At 34.8% G+C, this 22,674-nt stretch overlaps 3 protein-coding genes across 3 annotated transcripts in view; 1 reads left to right on the plus strand and 2 right to left on the minus strand.

Annotated features, from left to right (window-relative positions):
* Positions 1 to 22,674, minus strand: part of LOC134650479 (uncharacterized) — a 166,278-nt gene that overhangs the window by 40,406 nt on the left and 103,198 nt on the right. The window lies entirely within an intron of this gene.
* On the minus strand, positions 369 to 7,016 carry LOC134650207 (carboxypeptidase N subunit 2-like). The gene is made up of 7 exons (XM_063505146.1): positions 6,859 to 7,016; positions 5,003 to 5,153; positions 4,197 to 4,340; positions 3,414 to 3,870; positions 2,528 to 2,787; positions 1,253 to 1,378; positions 369 to 651 (listed from the first exon to the last, which is right to left on the minus strand). The coding sequence occupies exons 1-7, from the start codon at positions 6,965 to 6,967 to the stop codon at positions 399 to 401; spliced, it is 1,500 nt and encodes a 499-aa protein (XP_063361216.1). The 5' UTR covers positions 6,968 to 7,016; the 3' UTR covers positions 369 to 398.
* LOC134650480 (neuropeptide Y receptor type 2-like) overlaps positions 523 to 22,674 on the plus strand; it is a 61,721-nt gene continuing 39,569 nt past the window's right edge. Inside the window, exon 1 of the mRNA XM_063505436.1 lies at positions 523 to 614. Coding sequence (XP_063361506.1) covers positions 523 to 614 — 92 coding nt within the window. The remainder of the gene's footprint in view (positions 615 to 22,674) is intronic.

The following is a 22,674-nucleotide window of genomic DNA, read 5'->3' on the forward strand; positions in this document are numbered from 1 at the left end:
TAAGACCGTAATTGTTTTCCGGACAAGGATTGATTACGACGTTTAATGGATGACTTTTTTATTTTGGTTTTTCCTTGCCTATTTCTACTAATACAACTTATTTCTATGTGACAAATTTTATTAATAACACGTATATTTGTATACCTATTTTATAATTCATTTCTAAACTCCAAACCCTTGGTAGGTAGGCTCCAAATAAAAGTTGCCAAACCGATACTGTAACTCTTGTAAGAAATATATAAGCATGTTAGAAACAAAAATCCTTATTGGCGTCGAAACAAACAAGGTCATATAGTTTATCGCCTGTAAACAGCCCGTAGTTTACAGCTACAGTGCTAAATAAAATAACATATAAGTAGTCCTAAGCCGTCTTGGACAAGTGTAACGTAGAGGTCGTTTCAATGCCAAGGATCAACAGTGGTGACGTCATGATTTTGCTCCATGCTTTCCTGTGGTTTCCTGTTAACTGTGACATTGAGCGAGAGAAGTTGCTGTATCGGCAGGCGAGGGGACAGGTTCACCATGCTAGCCCATTGGCCTGAGCACAGCTCGGGAAACTTTAGCTTCCTCAGGAAATGGCCCTCCAAATACCAGGGCGACACGCAGGTCGGAGAGTAGTCCCATATTTTCATCTCGTTAAGCCGCACCCATCTGTAACGTAGGCAACGGAGTTTAACAAATATACGTGGTCTTAATTAAGGTGGTGTGTGTTTCATCAAAATGAAGCTGCATGCATAATATATGCACCTAGGTATTTTTAATCATTCGAAATTGCGCACGGTGAGTAAAAGATATAGCTAAAAAACAGTTGATTAAAGGTAGAGGCAGACAACAGGCGGTCTTATAAAGCGATCTCTTCCAGACAGCCTTATAGTAGATAATGCTATGTAGTAATTCTTCGAGAAAATCGATTGCATGAACTGATTGTACATTTAGATACGTTAAAGGATTTATTAAACTTATTAAGACAAGAACTTACATAAAAAAAAAGTTAACCACATTATATTTATAAGGACGATAAGCGATAAGTTAATACAATTACATACAATTTAGAGTTGTGTTAATGAGATTTAATATTATTTTGAGAATTATTCATTAGGTATTCGCATTGGGTCCTATTATAAATTAAATATTTAGGAGTACACAAGCAAACTTAAAAGGTTGCATATTAACATTCTCCACATTCAATGTAAAAGTGTGTTTTATAACGATTTTAAACTTATTTAAAACATGTCAAAAGTTAGATACTTACGCCGATATATACAGTGTGTGGCAGTCGCAATGCCAAGGGTTGCCCGAAAGTTTTACGATTGCTAACTTTGGCATATAGTCTAACGTGCGGGACGGCAGAGATGGGAACATGTTTCCGTCTAAGTATCTAGAATATATAATAGAATAAAATAGAAAACCTTTATTGCCCACCTCAGTAGGTAAAAGAAAACGATACAACATTTAAATATTTCTGTGTGGCTACCAGTTTGGCACTGACATTAATGCTATCGAGAACGTTACTTACTTTCTATGCATTTCGCTCGTACTCGCATATGTACCTAAGTGCGAGCGAGATGTATAGAAAGTTAATTACGCAGATATGTCAGTTTTGACACTGTCAGCGACTCATGGTATGGGTACTGACGTATATTGACAAAAGTAAGTCGTAAAGCAGTAATACTAATAACGCTGTTACGAGAGGCAAACTGAAAGTTTTTAGAATAGAGATAATTGTAGTTAATAGGCCGTAACTCTTCATTTTAATGTTTCCTTTAAATTTTCACGCATACACGGCTCCTTCTCCCAACTACAAAAGCAATTAAAATTGAAATTCTAAATGAATCTCTAAACGAGAACTAAGCTTCATTTTAAAATATAACTGAAGCTTATTATAATTCTGTTGTTGGTTGAACCTATACAGAAAATCGTATAAAAATATGACAACGAAAAAATTCTCGGGTCAAAATTGGAATAACGCACAAGATAGAATTTTCAAATTGCCAACAATTCTAAAATATAAATGATACCCGAATAATATAAACTCAAAAAATTATAAAGAGTTATATTTTAATAAATGATATGATATAGAAGCGCTGGTGGCCTAGCGGTAAGAGCGTGCGACTTCCGATCCGGAGGTCGCGGGTTCAAACCCCGGCTCGTACCAATGAGTTTTTCGGAACTTATGTACGAAATATCATTTGATATCCAGTCGCTTTTCGGTGAAGGAAAACATCGTGAGGAAACCGGACTAATCCCAATAAGGCCTAGTTTACCCTCTGGGTTGGAAGGTCAGATGGCAGTCCCTTTCGTAAAAACTAGTGCCTACGCCAATTCCTGGGATTAGTTGCCAAGCGGACCCCAGGCTCCCATGAGCCGTGGCCAAAATGCCGGGACAACGCGAGGAAGAAGAAGAAGATATTTTAATAAATGATATGCCTATTTTTTTATAATTATGATATCCAAGTGGCCCTTTCTAAGAACTTTCAGTGTTGGCTACACAAATTAAAATTAGAACTGCTTAATATTAACTACTTACAATGTTGTGAGATTCTTTAACATCGAAAAAGTTTTGAAGTGCACTTCGTACAGTTTGTTTTCCGAAAGCATAAGAGAGACCAATTTGTCTAACCCGTGAAAGCTTGTGATGTTTAAAAAGCGCATCTTGTTTTTGGATAAATCGAGCTTTTCAAGTTTTGAGCAATTAGAAAATGTGTAGTCTGGCAGAACTGTCAAAGAGTTGCCTTTCAAATCCAAGTTTCTTAAATGCTTTAGATTTTCAAATTCCACACCTGTTAGCTGAAACAATATTGAATAAAATTCTTAAGAGCACGAGTAATTGTATAATTTGTACGTAAAATTGAGTAGGATTTTCCTTCAAATATGTATATTGTAACGCGTTTAATTAAGTTTTTGCAACTCTCAAATTAATATTTAACAATACAATTTTGCATGTATTATTAGCAAGTACTCGTATGTCAAGGTATTATACAGTAAATTCTTGTTGTCGAAATTGAAATATCATTATATCAAAATCACCACAAATAAAACACTACCTTACTAGGGTCAATTTAGTAAAGATTTTATAAATAAAATAAGCAACCAAACAGGAATCAAACTACTTTAAACGAGAGATAAATATCAAACATTATAATTATAAGAAACTAACTGGCAAAAAGACTGATCGACCTCACTGGTGACCGAAGAGCTGGCAGCTTTCTCGCGCAGCGTATTAGCCTCGCTATACAGCGGGGAAATACTGCCAGCGTCTTCGGCACCATGCCAAATGGGGTCCAATTTTTTAGATTTATTTTAATTTTATTTACTTAGTATTAGTTTTTAGTTTTAATTTAGTTTTATTTAGTTAAGTTAGTTTATTTCTTTATTAATTTACAATTATCTGTTAATTTATTTATTATACTTACGCTTTGTAAGTTGTTATCCGACAAATCCAAGTAAACGAGACAGCTGAGCTTGCTAAACAACCGCTCTGGAATGTTCTCGAGATTGTTTTTATCCAGCAGCAATGTCTCTAATGAAAGGAGACTTTCGAAAGCGTTCTTAGTTATATTAACGATCCTATTTTCTGACAATTTCAAAATTACTAAGGTCTTGAGCAAAAACGTGCCGTTTTGGATTTGTTGTATTTTGTTATTAGATAAATCTAAAATGCGTAGCGATTCCAATCCTATGAAGCTGTCTGACGGGATATAAACGACTTGATTATTTGAGATGTCGACGGTTTCTAGATATGAGTTATTGGCAAATAACTTTTCAGGCAGCGTGTAGAGAAAATTGTTCGATAGATCTACATGGAATAGTTTCTTAGTGGCTCGGAAAGTTTCGCTGTCAATTTCCTCTAGAAAATTTCTTTGCAGTCGTCTGAAAAAAAAAAATTAAGTTCTTAGGTACCTACTTAATAATGTATTTGATGATGAATTTTAAATAAATATTTTAGATTTTTTTATTGGATCCAATGAAAACGGGGTTCAAATGAAGTTACTAGTTTTATGACCCTCATTTAAGTTTGTTTTTATTTTAGTAAATGTACCTGAATATAACTTTACTATTGTCACGGTAACGGAATTTATTACATACCAGTAAACTAATATAAGCTCAGTCGTTATACGGGACCGCAAGCATCGCGGATTGGAAATCATTGTAAGCAGACAATTCTACTAAGGATTCAACAAAGGGCCCATACTCACAGTATCCTCAGACTGACGAGAGAGTCAAAAATGCCGGCCGGCAGATACTCCACATGGTTATCAAACATGTCCAGTTCATTCAGCGACCTCATGCCCTTGAACGTTGTCTTGTGAAGCGTGCGCAGTTTATTTGTACCCAGATCGCTTAAATGTAAAACTAGGTACTTACTTACCATTAAACCGAAGAGAATAGAGAGTTATTGTCATATATATTTTTAAATCTGATTTCTATTACACCTTATGTGTATAATTGCATGAATTCTATAGTAATTTAAATTGTATTTCTTTTTCCTTATTTTCTCGTAATGCATGTTAATTATAAGATGTATTTTTTTTTTGAAAAGATGTGTCCCGCCGAGTTTGTTGCCGGTCCCATATTGGGATACCCTCCTCCAATTGAGGGGGGATTTAAATCTTCTCGGGGCAGAGGTGTAGGGTTGGAGCCGGTCTACCTAGCTTTATTTGACGTTCATAAGCGCATTGTAATTATGCCTACTTGAATAAACTATCTTTTATCTTTATCTTATCTTTATGGTAAATTATGTAGCCACAGTAAATTTACTGTCATCTTTCGACAGAAGATTAAAACTTTTAGAACGCCATTTGACTTTGATCCTATTATTATTTCACTAATATGTGTTACATTTGTTAAATATCAAAAAGTAACGGTATCTACTCAAGACTAGGCCAAAGGTATGGCGTCATCGCTCAAAAAGATTGATTGATTGATAAAAACCTTTTTCAACTTCAAAAAAGATAAATTAAGATATCATGCGACGACATCTACAAGAACCTTCATTACTTACATATTGACAAGGTCCGATGGGACCAGGAGGTCACTTGTGAGGGTGGTGAGGCCAGCACGCCAGCAGTTAAGGGACCGTCGGGCCACATCGCAACGGCACACGCTTTTCCCGCACTGCCGCCAGCGGGATTGAGAAACACTAATTGTCCATGCTGTGAAATTAGGGGAAAGTGAGGAGATTTGATCCCCAGTTTCACAAATATAGATAAAACGTACATATATGTTTGTGTGTTTTATAACATTCTTGATATTTCATTTGCAAATGGATTTTTAGGGTTCCGTAGCCAAATGGCAAAAAACGGAACCCTTATGGATTCGTCATGTCTGTCTGTCTGTCCGTCCGTATGTCACAGCCACTTTTTTCCGAAACTATAAGAACTATACTGTTGAAACTTGGTACGTAGATGTATTCTGTGAACCGCATTAAGATTTTCACACAAAAATAGAAAAAAAAGCAATAAATTTTGGGGGTTCCCTATACTTAGAACTGAAATTCAAAATTTTTTTTTTCATCAAACCCATACACGTGTGGGGTATCTATGGATAGGTCTTCAAAAATGATATTGAGGTTTCTAATATCATTTTTTTCTAAACTGAATAGTTTGCGCGAGAGACACTGTCAAAGTGGTAAAATGTGTGTCCCCCCTGTAACTTCTAAAATAAGAGAATGATAAAACTAAAAAAAAAAAAAAAATTATGATGTACATTACCATGCAAACTTCCACCGAAAATTGGTTTGAACGAGATTTAGTAAGTAGTTTTTTTCTATACGTCATAAATCCCCTAAATACGGAACCCTTCATGGGCGAGTCCGACTCGCACTTGGCCGGTTTTTTATTCTAGGAGGTCTAAGATAAAGCTAACAGGGTATTAGTCTTTAATAGGAAGCAAAGATCACAAAAGCATAAGAAATATATGTAAGAATGTAACGCAAGTTATTTAGGTACTCTTGCCATAGATGATAGCCATCATTAACCAAAAAATTGTGTCCATGCAAAATAAAATAGTAACAGAGACGACGACGACTAATAGAGAATTTCTAGCGAAAATTCTTATTAAAAAAAATTACGCTTTTCGAATATAAATCAAATTCTTTGCTTTGTAGTTAATAACCACTTTTATTAATCAAGAAAGTAGAAAACGAAACTTTTACGGGTCATAAATTAGTTCGAGAGTCTTAAAAATACAAGCTATTGGGAAAACCCCAAACGGGTAAGAGTTCTTTTAAGTTTCAAAATGCATTATTTATTAGGGATCCTAATAAAAGTAAGCCTGCGTAACGAGCAAGAATATCTTTTTATAAGTGTTTTTTTATTAAATACAAGTTTATACGGGTCAGAGTTGTAAAGGTTGAGGTCACGCTCTCAATTGTGTTTTAGTCTTGTTATATTTATCAATTCCTATAGCTTCTGCCCGTGAATGCGTCTGCGTGAAATGATGATGATAATAGTTGATAAAAACTATCCTTTGTCCTTCCTCAGGCCTTAAACTATCTCCTCTCCATACAAATATCATCTAAACCAGTTCAGAGGTTCTTGAAGAGGTAGGTAACCGACATACAGACGAAAAATAACGATTGTTATTATAATAATTATAATAAACTAATAATTGGAGTCCGTCAAAGCTAACTTTTCACCGACTTGAATAAAATAAAGTGGATGAGTGTGATAATAAACGTCATGTTTTCATAGAAATTAGACATTAATAATGACATTGCCACACTTTGTCATTGCAAATGCCACGTAGAGTTAGCTTGGTCTATATGAAATGAAAAATTAAATGAAAAACTTTATTTTCAGGCAACTATTGGGCCATAGATAAATATAGTGGTTGTGGTCAAAACGAGAAGTCTCTAACTCGACTGTTCAATAGCGCGTAGTCGGCGGTCCAGCTGTCTCCACTGCAGGTCTTCGACGCAATTCCTGGGGCCCTTAGGATCATGGACCTGGGTACCTCGAGCCACCATGTCCAGTACTTCGCAGGCAGTTAAGGAACATTGGGCGTGAGTCAGATGTAATACTGTAAATTAAACGTTAAAAATAATTGAGTTAATAATTAATGTATTTTTACGTCTGTGGGAAATTTATTAAACATTATAATTGAAGATTTTGGGTAGGACAAATGCTTCTGATAAAGATACTAGCTACTAGTAGTTCTGTGAGCTGTAGACCTCGCGAACCACTTTGAAAAAAATCTAAAACTACATCGACAAACAAATTGTACGTATTTAATCATCGAACCCACAAAATTTCAAGAGAATCGGTTGAGAAACTTGAGAATAAATTGCGCCCAAACCATTATTTCCCAAGCTGAAATGGAGACCTTCAATGACATTCGCGGCAGTACTGTTACCCCGTCGTTATACACACGTGGAAGCCGTTAACTACGACGTTTGTGTTCAAATCTTCGATTAAGGATAAAGAGATAAAGATAGTTTATGTTTCATGTCGGTATATTATTACAAGCAGGAGAAGCAGTGGTGGCCGAGTGGTATATAACGTCCGACTTTCAATCCGGAGGTCGCGGGTTATCCTGGCTCGTACCAATGAGTTTTTCGGAACGTTTGTACGAAATATCATTTGATATTTACCACTAGCTTTTCGGTGAAGGAAAACATCATGAGGAAACCTGCATACATCTGCGAAGAAATTCAAACTATTCAAAGGTGTATGTGGTTCCCAATCCGCATTGGGCTAGCGTGGGGACTATAGCCCAATCCCTCTCGCGCATGAGAGGAGGCCTGTGCCCAGCAGTGGGACGTATACATATAGGCTCAAATTATTATTTTTATTATTTATATTCGAATTTAAACTGTTGTGAGACACGCGAGTGACATAAAAACAAGTGAGTTTAAACCGTAAAATTATTTATATTATTCCAATGCGCTTATGAACGTCAAATAGTAGTTCAATTTAAGAATTTCACCTAAATAAAAGCTTATACATATATAGTTTCTACGAGTACTTTCTGGTCTACCACTTCAGGCAGTTGATGGTAAAGATTTTGTGCTGTAATGATAAATTAGAAAGTAACTGAGTTTTGGGGGTAAAAATATATGTTTATATTTATACATTATTTATAACATTAAATAGTACAAATCAGCTTTGTGCATCAGCTAAGCCTTCAACCAGTAAAGCTATAGATAAAATACAAGTGTTTTTTGAGATGTCTTTATAAAAATCCACTGTGTACTGACTGTGAAAATATTAACCATGAAAGGTAGCTAGGTAGCTTTTTGTTGATCATCTAACGGTGGTTCTCCATAGGAAAGTGACTGAGCGTTTTCTTTTCATGTCTTTTCATTATAAAAGGGTGCTTTTGATGTATTAATTTGGGACACGATAACCTTAAACGAAGGGATAGGCTGTCACTCCCACTCTTGAATAACATTTTTTACAACGACACTTTATGGCGCGTGCTCGCTTTAAGGCCTGTGCACACCGGCTGCGTGTGCGTGACGTGCACGTGCGCGTGCGGGGTTGTAGTATACAGATCCTTATGAGAGACGGCACACCGCTTGCGTGACGTGCGCGTGTGCGGCTCCAACATCCAACAGTGCACGTTACGCACCCGCAGCCATTGTGCACAGGCCTTTAGGTGGCCGATTCTGTTTTAAGCGTTTTATAACTTTATTTTATCTTATTTTGATACAACCTTCAGTTTTGCTATGAGGTATATCACGTCCATCAATAAGGCCAGCGAGATGCCTTACATGACTAACGCTAGAACGGTTAGGGCCCGGGCCGGGTCGCCTGACACTTTCTTTTTCTATGACAGGTGATGCTTTCTATAGAAAACTAAAGTGTCGGACGCCTCTCTGATTGCATGCTATCGATGATTGGTGTGCGCGAAACGCAACTAAAATCATCTTATTAGTAGTAGTAGGTACTCGCATTTATTGGTATGCGTGAGATGCTTAACGGCATAACAGATTTTTAAATCAGAATCGGACACCAGAACTCAATTCCTCTAAATGGACGCATTGATATCAAATAATTTATTTACAAACGAGATATATGGTGGTATTACTAAAAGAAATTAAAAAGAGCTGGCGGCTACCTCGCACAACGTATCAGCATTGCGATACAGCGAGGAAATGTCGCCAGCATCCTTGGTACAATGCCTCAATTAGATTAAAGCTAGTTTTTAATTTTTTTTAGTAATACCACGCATTGATTGATATTATATTTGTTTCTCATTTCATTTACGTATTTCAATGCGGCTGTAAGTAGAAATGTTAATGCGCCGTCTGTTATAATAATTGATGAAATCTTTTAATATAATTTAGTTACACGAGTAAAAGACGTCAAAAATAATGAATCTGAAAATACTGTCAATGTAGTGTTTTTTTAAGGATGTCAAAATGTTTTCCCGTTTTTACCATTATTTCTGAGATTGTTAAAGGATCTTGATATTTAGAATTCATTAAATTTGGTAAACTTAATGGAAACGAAAATAAACAACCCAACTGAGATTGTTTCAAATTCCAAACGATTTCGATTTTAATCGTACCTAAAGATTTAATGGAATTTCAAGGGAAAATAACCGTAGCACCGTTGTTATAGTCCTAATACATACTAGTGGCTCTGTGAGCTGTAGACCTCGCGAACAGAGCTTAAAACTGAATAAATGTATGGCAAAAATATTTATTAAAATATAGGTATAGTACATGTAATATAAACAAAAAATTAAAAATTACATAAAGCTACAAACAAAAATTAAACGAATACGCTTAACCCGCGCTTGATAAAAAAAAAATACGAAATTTTTAATTTTTTCAAAATAAAAAAATAAAATAAAAAACAACTATACGAAATTTAAGTATAAAAAAAATACAAAAAGTTATGTAGCAGTATACAATTCCTGGGGATGGAACCAGGGACCTGCCGATGCAAACAAAAAAAGCGAACGTTTGCAAAATACGCCATTATAGTTCTTACTAAAGCTGACGAAATTTAGCTACTCATTCTCAAGTAAAAACTAAATATCTAAATACCGCCAAAACCAGCGATACAAATTTTCTGAATTTTTGACCATTTCATCTATAAACATATCTCAAAAAGAAAAAACTCTTATGATACCGATACGACTATTTGTTTAGGCGGGAGCTATTACAACTCCGCCATTTTGAAAAATTTCCAAAAACCGGATCGACAAAAAAAATTTATTTAGTCATAGAATTCGGTCACAAAATTTCACGAAAATAGGTTAAGAATTGCGACCTGTAGAGGAGAACATCCGGACATACAAAAGCAAAATGCCCGAGTCAAAACGTAGACCTTCGCTACGCTGCGGTCAATAACATGACATTGAAAATGTCAACAGAATTTTAAATTGATTGCGTGTTTGCCAGCATACTTCATATTTCAGTAAAAAATGCGCTTAGTCGCTTGGTATTGTAAAGTTTATAATTAAAATATACAGTTGTTCTACTGCAGAGGTTGAAAGGACATTTCAACTTTTTTCTAAAATAGGTAAGTTTAATGTATTTTTCTACTCGTAATCACGAGCTCTTTCGGACCTAGTAGAAGAAAAAAAAAAAGCGTCCCAAATTTTGTTTTTCCAGTCCGTAACCATTTCTCAAACACTTTGTACGGCGGTTACAAAATTTTCTCCTACCTTTTTTCTCCTAGATCTAAAGAGCTCGTTATTCCGAGAAGTTTATGGAAACGTTTGAGGAATTGTTTCTTGCAAAGGTCGCGCTAATGCCTTGTGTAGGCCTACCCGGTATTGTTTTTTCAACAAGTACAAATATTATGAAATCATTAGGACACCACCAAGAAATTATTAAGGTGACAAATTCGAGCGTATATACCTTATATTATTGCGTTATAGTGGAAATCGATACCTTTGGGTTTAATTGTCGTAAAGGATATATTTTATACAGTTTTGTTGAGAATTGCAAGCGCTTTCGTTCTGTATAGTTAACATTTCGATATCTCTTATAAAGTTGTCTTTACGACCCAATTTTTGTAGTATGAGCTTGCAAAAATAGCTTAGCTGTAGGGACGTAAATGACCAGTTATCAAATGGAAGATCCTATGTCCTTCCCCGGGACTCAAACGGTTCACAAAATGCAATATTTCATAACGAAAATAAACAACCCAACTGAGATTGTTTCAAATAACAAACGATTTCGATTTTAATCGTACCTAAAGATTTAATGGAATTTCAAGGGAAAATAACCGTAGCACCGTTGTTATAGTCCTAATACATACTAGTGGCTCTGTGAGCTGTAGACCTCGCGAACAGAGCTTAAAACTGAATAAATGTATGGCAAAAATATTTATTAAAATATAGGTATAGTACATGTAATATAAACAAAAAATTAAAAATTACATAAAGCTACAAACAAAAATTAAACGAATACGCTTAACCCGCGCTTGATAAATAAAAAATACGAAATTTTTAATTTTTTCAAAATAAAAAAATAAAATAAAAAACAACTATACGAAATTTAAGTATAAAAAAAAATACAAAAAGTTATGTAGCAGTATACAATTCCTGGGGATGGAACCAGGGACCTGCCGATGCAAACAAAAAAAGCGAACGTTTGCAAAATACGCCATTATAGTTCTTACTAAAGCTGACGAAATTTAGCTACTCATTCTCAAGTAAAAACTAAATATCTAAATACCGCCAAAACCAGCGATACAAATTTTCTGAATTTTTGACCATTTCATCTATAAACATATCTCAAAAAGAAAAAACTCTTATGATACCGATACGACTATTTGTTTAGGCGGGAGCTATTACAACTCCGCCATTTTGAAAAATTTCCAAAAACCGGATCGACAAAAAAAAATTATTTAGTCATAGAATTCGGTCACAAAATTTCACGAAAATAGGTTAAGAATTGCGACCTGTAGAGGAGAACATCCGGACATACAAAAGCAAAATGCCCGAGTCAAAACGTAGACCTTCGCTACGCTGCGGTCAATAACATGACATTGAAAATGTCAACAGAATTTTAAATTGATTGCGTGTTTGCCAGCATACTTCATATTTCAGTAAAAAATGCGCTTAGTCGCTTGGTATTGTAAAGTTTATAATTAAAATATACAGTTGTTCTACTGCAGAGGTTGAAAGGACATTTCAACTTTTTTCTAAAATAGGTAAGTTTAATGTATTTTTCTACTCGTAATCACGAGCTCTTTCGGACCTAGTAGAAGAAAAAAAAAAGCGTCCCAAATTTTGTTTTTCCAGTCCGTAACCATTTCTCAAACACTTTGTACGGCGGTTACAAAATTTTCTCCTACCTTTTTTCTCCTAGATCTAAAGAGCTCGTTATTCCGAGAAGTTTATGGAAACGTTTGAGGAATTGTTTCTCGCAAAGGTCGCGCTAATGCCTTGTGTAGGCCTACCCGGTATTGTTTTTTCAACAAGTACAAATATTATGAAATCATTAGGACACCACCAAGAAATTATTAAGGTGACAAATTCGAGCGTATATACCTTATATTATTGCGTTATAGTGGAAATCGATACCTTTGGGTTTAATTGTCGTAAAGGATATATTTTATACAGTTTTGTTGAGAATTGCAAGCGCTTTCGTTCTGTATAGTTAACATTTCGATATCTCTTATAAAGTTGTCTTTACGACCCAATTTTTGTAGTATGAGCGTGCAAAAATAGCTTAGCTGAAGGGACGTAAATGACCAGTTATCAAATGGAAGATCCTATGTCCTTCCCCGGGACTCAAACGGTTCACAAAATGCAATATTTCATAAGGTACAACGGCGACTATATATAACTATTCTCAATTAAATGAAAACGCGCAAAGCAATAACAACAGATTAGCCTCATTACCAGCGTTTAAATTTGGAGGGCTTAATACAGTATAATTAAACTGGATTTAACAGAATGTTTATGAAATTCGATTCAGTACGATTAAAGATTTGGCTTGAATTCCGAAAAGTTAAAGGAAGATTTATCTGTCGTTTTGTTTAACAAACTGTGTCGTTATTAATACCTTCATTTATCGAGCGCATTGCTTCGGGAAAATTGGAATGATTTCAAGATCCATAAGTCCTAACCTTTCCAAGTACCTAACCTTTCATTATTACCTTTAGCTAAAGTGAATATATCGGAAACTCGCTACAACGTGTATTTTGAGAAGATACTGTTCCTTGATCAGCCTTTTCTATATCCTTATTACAGTGATGTGTGCTCTACAACTATGGTGTCATACAATAAAATAATGCTCAGAATAAAAGCTTTCAAATGAGATACGTTTTAAGTTTTACCTGTATTGCATCTACCTACCTACTCTACCCGTACAAAAATGCGCATTCTCCATTATATTCTAAAATATAATATATCCCATGTTTAGTTAAGTTAATTCATATATCTTGTCGTTACAGCTTGCTACTATGGGTACATGCAATGGTTACATTAACTTAGAATCTCTTTGTAATATAATGGTTATTTTGTATACCCACCTATATAAAACAAATATTAAGTAGCATAGGGGCTGTAAAATTTTTACGCGAGGCGTGAATGTGAAGTTCATGCTTCCGATGTAGTCCACAAGATGGCAGAACCTACTATGTGTTACTAAGCACAAGAAAACTTACGAGAACGGTAGACGGCAGCACTTGCTGTAGCATGTTTATGTTTCCGATTCAGGCCACAAGATGGCAGACCCTCCAACGCGCACGGTCCCTATATCATACAGCATGTGCTTATCATCGGGTAGTACGTAAGCTTGAAAGTTAAACATTAATTCCTAGCCCCGCTTATTCGATTTCTGTAACGCAGGCGCGGTTGTAGTCGCTAGCGTTTGCGTAAAGTGGCGTAAACTAACTCGCAAACCATCTCACTCGTACTGATGTAGGTACTTGTATTACATAGTGTGAACGATATTCATTGCGAGTGAGTACTGCCACGGTAACCGGATAAAGATCACGTAGACGAGATCGCGTTAAGTCAATGCTCCCGATAACGATGAGATTTAATGACCTGTACGCTTTGATTGATGATGTAGATGTCGAAGCCAAAGGAAGTATATATCATTTACTCCGATCCGGCGTAAGACCACCTAATTTTAACTCAATATCGAATTTACTGGTCTTTTGTTCTTATGAAGTTCACTATAAATTACTCTTAAGGAAATAATGTAAGGGCTGAAATACAAATTTAAAAATGTCTAGAACAAAAACAACTAGGTAGATAAAACTATGAGAGTATACCTAAAAACGGAATACGTAAAATTAAGGGTAAATTATATAACTAATAGACTTAAAGTGAAATAACATTGATTAAGCAGTAAATAGTTGTAAAAAAAAATCAGAAATCGGTAAGCTACATTTAACGTTCATAAGCGCATTGTATCTTTATCTTTAAGCAAATTATTAATTTTGGGTAAAATACAAATTATGCATTTACTTATAACTTATTATTTATTTAACCTATTTTAGTTATTACTTATTAGTAGTAAATATAGTTCATATTGATTGTCTTCTAATTAAAAAATAATGCTAGGTACCAAATAAATTAAAATTAAACTAATCTAGAGAAATAAAACTACACCTTTGATGATCAAAACTATTATATTTTTAATAGGTACTACTCGAATAAGCAACACCAGTAGTGACCAGTATTAGTGTTAATTATATAAACTATAGTCCTGCTAATAAAAAATCAAAGTAATTACGCTTAACCTTTTCGACGCCGTGTCAAACACAAAAGCTGTCACGCTGACGCCACGTCACCGAAGTGTCAAAACTGTATGCATATGCACGTAGGTCTATGTTGCTCTGTGGTCTGTGACCGATTAATCGGTCTTTGGCGTTGAACCTACGGTGCGGATATATCGGTCATTGGTGTCCAAAAGGTTAATGAGGTGAGCGTGTAGGTACTGGTATTTTATAACTCCTGATCATAATCTTAACGGTGGTTTTGAAGCCCGATTTCGTTTGTCAAGGGTAAAATTACGTATCATTAATAGTTATAACTTTAATTCCTAACTATTTATAGTGGCCGACATGACCACCAGCGGCAATGAGAAACATGCTTAAGCTATTTCCGAAATACCAAAAACCTTTAATATAAAAAAAAAACCAGATGCACCACACATTTTGAAAATGTTGTGTATTTATACCGCTTTATGCTTGACCGGCGTTTAAATTTTATTTGTTATTTCGCTTTATAATCAATTAATCGTATCCTGTCTGATATTTATATATTTTACCATCTGAAGAATAGCTAAAACTTCTAAAAACTACGTTGTCTCTACATATGATAAAAAATTTCAACTGTCGATCCAGTCGATATTATACGGTAACCAAGGCTAAGATAGAAGGTTCCATCGGAATCCTTAGAATGAATTTAAAATAATTATAGTGAATAAAAGTTTTCCGATAAAATTATGTTATTGGTAGGTACTGCCTGAAGAGTGGTCAAAAATAAACTCATAATATCGAGCTTAAAGTAAATGTAAAGAATATGCATCATATCATTACGAGCTACATGTTGGAAACCAATGGGTCATTTGCAATTTGTTTGTACCTTTGTCTAATTTTTTCTTAACATTCTCAGTTTCGTAACGAAAATTAACCATACAAAAATGCAAATTTTTATAGCTAACATTCGTAACGAAACTGAGAAAATTCAGAAAACTTAATGTCTTCTTTTCTTAATTTTCTTAGTTTCGTCACAGAATAAATAATAGTACTAAGTACAGAAGACTCACTCTCTCTTCCTCCACTCGTCTGTTACGATCAGCACAGATATGGCCGCTAGGTGGCGACAGCGCCACGCGCGGCTTATGGCTTTCCCCAAAATTGGGGCCGAATGGATGTACTTTTAGCTACCTGTAGCAAAGCGACGAAATCGCGGAGTGAGACACGCCTGTGGCTTCGTTACGAAAGTTAGCTACTTATACAAATTTGATTTTAGTATGGTTAATTTTCGTTACGAAACTGAGAATGTTAAGAAAAAATTAGACAAAAGTACAATAAATTTGTAAATGACCCCAATACGTCTTTCCTGTATTTCCGGCCTACATTTTATAAGGGATGTAGTCCTCCGGGACAACAAAGACCCTCACACGGTGCCTAAATGTGCACGGTAAAAGATTAATGTTGGTTTAATCGGACTATTACATACCTCCCTTTTTCCCCATCGGTTTTAGATAAAAAGGTATAAATACAGGGTGATTCAGGAGACGTGAGCAGGATCAAGCCTACGCATACAGTAAGTTATAAACAACTGTTTCGTACCAGTATTTGTGAGATTAACTTTAATTTATTTTATACTGAATAAAAAAAAATGTTTTAATTTATTTACGACATTTATGGTCACCCTCTTTGTTTTATCCATAACAAGATGATAACAAGTGACAAATTGAATGTCATTGGAGTCTGGTAACTTTTGAAAAATCGTATCTCACTCAAGTGTGATATTTTATTTTCTTCATACTCAAAGTGCTGTCATAACGGCTAAGAAGGTTTTATCTTTGTTAATTAAATGTTGTAGGGTATCCATGATTGTAGATAATTAAATTTGTCCTTACCAAAAAGTATAACAACAGAAAAAAGCGTGATTGTTTTACTTAAATAATTGTGGTGAACGATTCTTTTACATTTACGGATTGTGTAGGCTTAGTCCTGCTCACGTCTCATGAATCACCCTGTATACTTAATTGATGTGTTGTTAGGGAATTAAGTACTCTGTTTACTTTGGAAATTTATTTCACTGGGAATATTGTGTTATTCGACCTTAATAATAATAATGATGTTTTTCTACCGCGATGACGTTGAATTTGGGAAGGACGGTAGCACAGAGTAGGTAGTTAAAAGTACTTATTAATTGCTAAGCTTTTATTTTTTCTCGTACATCAGCTATGTGCATTGTGTGGAAGTACCGTAAGTCCCAACCTTATTCAAACACAATTATTTGTAGGTACATAGGTACATGTATTTTATAACTTGCAGTACGCTGGCGTATACTCTGCGTACCTGGGCGTTTTTTTTTTAAGTTGTCCCCTACACTTTTTTTTCAAATTTGGGATTTTTTATGTTATTTCTACTCAGAATCACGAGCTTTTTCTATCCTAATAGGAGAAAAAAAGTGTCCCAAAATTTCCATACATTTTTCGATCTTTCCATTCCGCGACCGCCATACAAAGTCTATGAAAAATGGCGACGGAATGGAAATAAAAACCTTAGGACACTTTTTTCTCCTATTAGGATAGAAAGAGCTCGTGATTCTGAGTAGAAATAACATAAAAAATCCCAAATTTGAAAAAAAAAGTGTAGCTGGCAACTTTAAAAAAAAACGCCCACCTGCGTTCAGTAATTGTTGAAAAAAAAAACATGGGATAACGATCTGCAAATAAGTTCCTTCCAATTAAAATGTTAATTACACGTTTCGTCACGTGGAAAACGAGCCTATTAATCATCTTATGTAAATGATTACTACCATAATAAATACCTACTATAATTTGTCATCAAACACACCCGAGCCCGTACCATGAGTCACTGACAGTGTCAAAACTGACATTTACGCTATCGAGGACGTAACTTACTTTCTATACATCTCGTTTGCACTAATATGCGAGTACGAGCGAGATGTATAGAAAGTAAATTACGTTCTCGACGGCGTTTATGTCAGTGCCAAACTGATGGTAGCCGTACCGGACCATTAAATACATACTTGTATATATAAACGCAAAAATGTTAACCTAAATTAAACTTAGCCCGTACCATGAGTCACTGACAGTATCAAAACTGACATTTACGCTATCGAGAACGTAATTTACTTTCTATACATCTCGTTTGCACTAATATGCGAGTACGAGCGAGATGTATAGAAAGTAAATTACGTTCTCGACGGCGTTTGTCAGTGACAAATTGATGGTAACCGTACTTAAGGCTACATCGTACTAAAACCTATACTTTATATGTAAATTGTTGAATTTTGTCGTAATAAAAATTGTACGTAGGAAAATAATTGTTATTATTAGCAGTTTCTAAAAATGTGCTACCTATCTAAAACCTTTATTTATTTATAGCTACTCTAGAATATAATCAAATTTTTTCGCAAACTATAACCGGTTCACAAGAAAAAATACAGTGTAAAATAGCTTGTTGAGCGCAAAGGGTCGTCTCCATTTCAGTTTTAGTCAATAATGCTTTCGCATGGTAAGCGATTACCATGGCACATGGACACCCGCAACACAAGAGGGGTTGTAATTTGTAATTGCATTGCCGGAATTTGAGATGGGAGTATGCTCTTTTCTTGAAAGTTTTAAGGTCAGGTAAAGGTTGACTGGTAGAGAATGCCGTGTAGCATTAAGTCCGCCTTTTGTCACTGTATATTTTTACTGTGCAATAAAGTTTAAATAAAATAATAATAATAATAAAGTTTTAAGGTCATATCGGTCTACAGTACAGTACCTATATATATAATATACGGATACGGTAACAAATTTGGTTGAAATTTACCATCGTTTTATTTTCATATTTAAAATTACAGGTAACTACTATCAAAACAAATAGGTGACCTATTTAAAATAATATATAAAAGTATTTATTAACTATTTACCTTCAACAAACAAGCAGTACAAAACGAAAAATACTACACTTTGTTTCATTATGACCACTGCACTGACCAAATAGAATACCTACCATTCCCTTTGCCGACATTTGTTATGTGGACATTATGCAACAATGAACTATTTGAATTATATTAGGTATACATTTAGAATTTGTTGTAAGAAACACATAATAATGTTATTTTGTATACAAATGTTTTTTTTTAACGCAAACGATCAAGGAAAAGTACTTATTAATTTATACTTGTTATTTTATGTATCCCTTGTATCCAGCTTGAAACATTCGTTTGAATTCGATCGACTTTAATATTTAATTTTCAATCTCTCAAAAAAATGCTGATTGAGAAATGTGGTGGTTAGTGGTTACATAGTTAATAATAAGTGTATACACACTGGTTTGAACCCAGGAAGTGGCTAATCTGAAATTTGGCATTTGGTTTAAGTCGTCATAGAAATAAAGTTTGTCTTTAATCATTTATTGAAAAAAAAAATATATATATAAAATAATGAGTCTGAGAAAAAGTTTACTCTTCGTAAAAATAAAATTGTGTCCCTGTAAAGTACGTATAATCTTCTTAGCAAATTTTGTTCTACGTAAGAAACCCTAAATAAATTAGAGCCATTCAATCAATTAAAAGTTTTAAGATGCTTAAGCTACCACTTAGAAATACCAAGGATAGTTAGTGAAAATGCTTTTAGTTTCAGAGTTATTTGTTATCTGTTCGACATTTAAATAAGGCCTTTAAGTGCTTTTATTTTTTGGGTACTCTTTGCTTGGGTGTAAGTACTTTTATATGTTTCACTGGTGGAGCTACGTATTTTCTAATTGTAGGTTTTTAAAGGTGGCAAGGCACAATTCTTAAATTAGCCTACTTTCAAGGTTTCATACTTTTATAAGTGTGAATGGGTTCAAATTGTGCGTCCGTGCTCGTTACTATTTTTAAAGCTGTCCAATTTATTCCGTCCTTTATTTATCAGAATACTTGTATTTTTATGTGTATAATACACAAACGCATCCGGTTAAAATAAATATGAATATTACATATTGTAATATTCTCTGATACACTATTGTCACTATTTCCTTACTAAGTTCAGTCATTCAGTTTTATTAAATTACGACTCTATATTATATAAGGCCATCTAAAATCTATTGATGTACAATTAACCAGTTAGCCAAATGGATGACGTCCGCCGCTCAGCAGATAGCCGAATGGGCGTTGGGGGGTGCTGGCCCTTGCCTATACTTTCCTGTTGTTATTAATACTAAAAACTATCAAAAATACGAAAATACAAAATGTCAATAATCATTAAAATCATTTTATATTAAATTTACTACTTATATTATTATGTAGAATTTACCTTACCGTAAATCGTTATTTAATTAACCTTGAATTAGCCTTGCCTTGCGTTATTTAGCCTTGTCAATCAAATACGCTTTAAACTTTTTCCATTAAATTACGTATGAATACCTATTCTGTTTATTTAGATCCATAACTTAAATAAAGGGTTTCACCTCGGAGTGAGAGATAATAAGCTGGAAACTTGTATAGAACTTAATTATGGCATTCTAAAAGTTTCTTATTGAGTCTCATTCCGAGGTTAAGCCCTCTTTTCAGGTTAAAGTAACTGTATTATCATACATAAGATGTTGCTCAAGTCAGGACAGATATTAAAAGTTTAAATGTACAGTCAGCATCAATAGTAACGGACGGATGAAACAACGCGACAAAAGTATCTGACACCCTCTAATACTTTTCAAATTGAGATCTACAGTTCTCATTTACAATTGTCTGCTACGGTCTAATTATTATACGTAGGTACTTAGATGACTGTCTCTTTTTGATAGCTATTACAGAATTATCTACATACCTTTAACGCGTATTCTGATTCGTTACTTTTCTTACGAATTAGAATACGTGTTCTAATGTGTCAATGCGTGGCTGTCATGGTACTTATAGTATTCGTCAATATGCGAAACACGCTAGAGAACCGGATGAAAATGTAATCGCTCCGGCCCTTAGGCAGTATATAAGTAGTAATTGAAGTGCAATAAAAGGGGAACTTTATTGGCTTTATTGCTTGAGCTATTGCACTGGATTGCATTGTTGAAACGGTCACAATTATTAAGCTTTATTGTATTGTTTCTCTATAATGTTTATGAAATAACTGTCGCACTAAAACGAAACGAAACGGCTGGGTGTATGAATGCGTAAATATGTCTTAAATAAATTGATACTCCCTAGCAAGCTGAAGCTTTGTATCCGCAACAAAGCTGCAAATTGCATTGCTGCAGGAAATAACTGCCAATATCTACACTGATAGGGATCATATAGACGATGCGAGACCTCGCATGCGAGTTTCATTACATTGCGTCATTTGATCGGTCGGCTGAATTGATGTAACCTCAATGGTCCGCAATGTAACTAAAATCGTATACGAGTTCGCGCGCCGCGCCGTCTAAATGAGCCCTTACTTTTGCTGGGTAAGATGAGCAATATCATTTAAAAAAATGAGTGACGTTTCGAGAGTTGTCATCGCTACAGTAAATCAGCAACGGCAGTAACGTAAATTAAGTTGCCATCAAGGAAATTCACAGTGTCATCGCCCGCGTCAGTGATACGGCATGCAGTAAAACTGTAACAGCAACACTATCATCTGAATGTAGCATTTTGTGTGTCGGTAGCACTATTCGAGGCACGTTATTAAATTGCTGTAAAAGTGCAACTCAGCAATTAGTGCGAAGAAATAGTTCTACAAGCCAATTTGATTATCGAGATCAAAAGTTCTCCGATCGTCAGAAGTTGAATACTACATCGAACGGCTTTCAATTTCTAAAGTTCCGGGATTTATCATTCAATCGACCGTTCTCTCATTCATCTCAGTTGGCAGAAATTTGAATTGCATCGCTTTGTGTTAACTTCATTACATTTGATTGAATTCTCGCTGTTATTGTCAGAGGTATCTGCTAAATATAGCAGGTGGACAATTACTGTAATGTAAATTCATTCATTAAACATATTTTCCATCTAATTACAAATTACCTTAACTTTGAGTCTGTGCTGTGTGTGTGTAAGCGGTGGTGGCCGAGTGGATATGACGTCCGACATTCAATCTGGAGGGTTCAAATCCTGGCTCGTACCAATGAGTTTTTCGGAACTTATGTACGAAATATCATTTGATATTTACCACTAGCTTTTCGGTGAAGGAAAAACATCGTGAGGAAACCTGCATACATCTGCGAAGAAATCAAAGGTGTATGTGAAGTCCCCAATCCGTATTGGGCTAGCGTGGGGACTATAGCCCAATGGGGACTCTCGCGCATGAGAGGAGGTCTGTGCCCAGTAGTGGGACGCATATAGGCTCACATTATTATTTATTATTATTTGAGTCTGTAATTTTAATAATTGACATACTGTCTGTCAAATTGTAAGAGTTGGCATTTTACAAACGGCGTCGTCATTTTTCAAACGTGAAACTTTATGTAAATTTCCGAAGGCAAATTGTTAGTGCGATCAATATTGTCAACGCATACTCGTATTTCATGGTTGTCGTCAATTTAAAATATTAACTTTTATACCACGGGTCCTGGGTTCAAATCCGGAAAGGGCATTTATTTGTATGATGAGCTGACTCATGCGTGTTTTCTATGTATTTAAGTATTTCTATGGTATATAGTTAAGTACCTTAAAATAAAATTTGGACCACATACAAACTTTTATCACTTATTTTGCCCCTTAGAGGTTGAATTTTTCAAAATCCATTCCAGTGTCTTGTACACATTATAAATATATACTCGTAATTTGATATACTTAAAAAAAACAACTTTATAGATAGATTTTATAGTAATAATAATTGGCCACTTTACCACAGAAATAAATATTGTATTAGGTACTATTATTAGTGCGTTCTGTTATCTGTTCTGTGGTTAAACTCATGGAATGTCCGATGCGTTAACATCAAAACAAACATGACCTATATTTTCACCCAAAATATAATGTAAACACATTTCCCTTCATTTTCGGGAGTATAAGATTTTATTTAGTGAAGTTAGCGGCACTGTATTATTGATTTGTATTCATTGCCAGAGCCCGGTGTGGAAAAATCAGTATTCACTG

Source organism: Cydia amplana, chromosome 8 (assembly GCF_948474715.1).
Source record: "Cydia amplana chromosome 8, ilCydAmpl1.1, whole genome shotgun sequence".
Lineage (NCBI taxonomy): Eukaryota > Metazoa > Arthropoda > Insecta > Lepidoptera > Tortricidae > Cydia > Cydia amplana.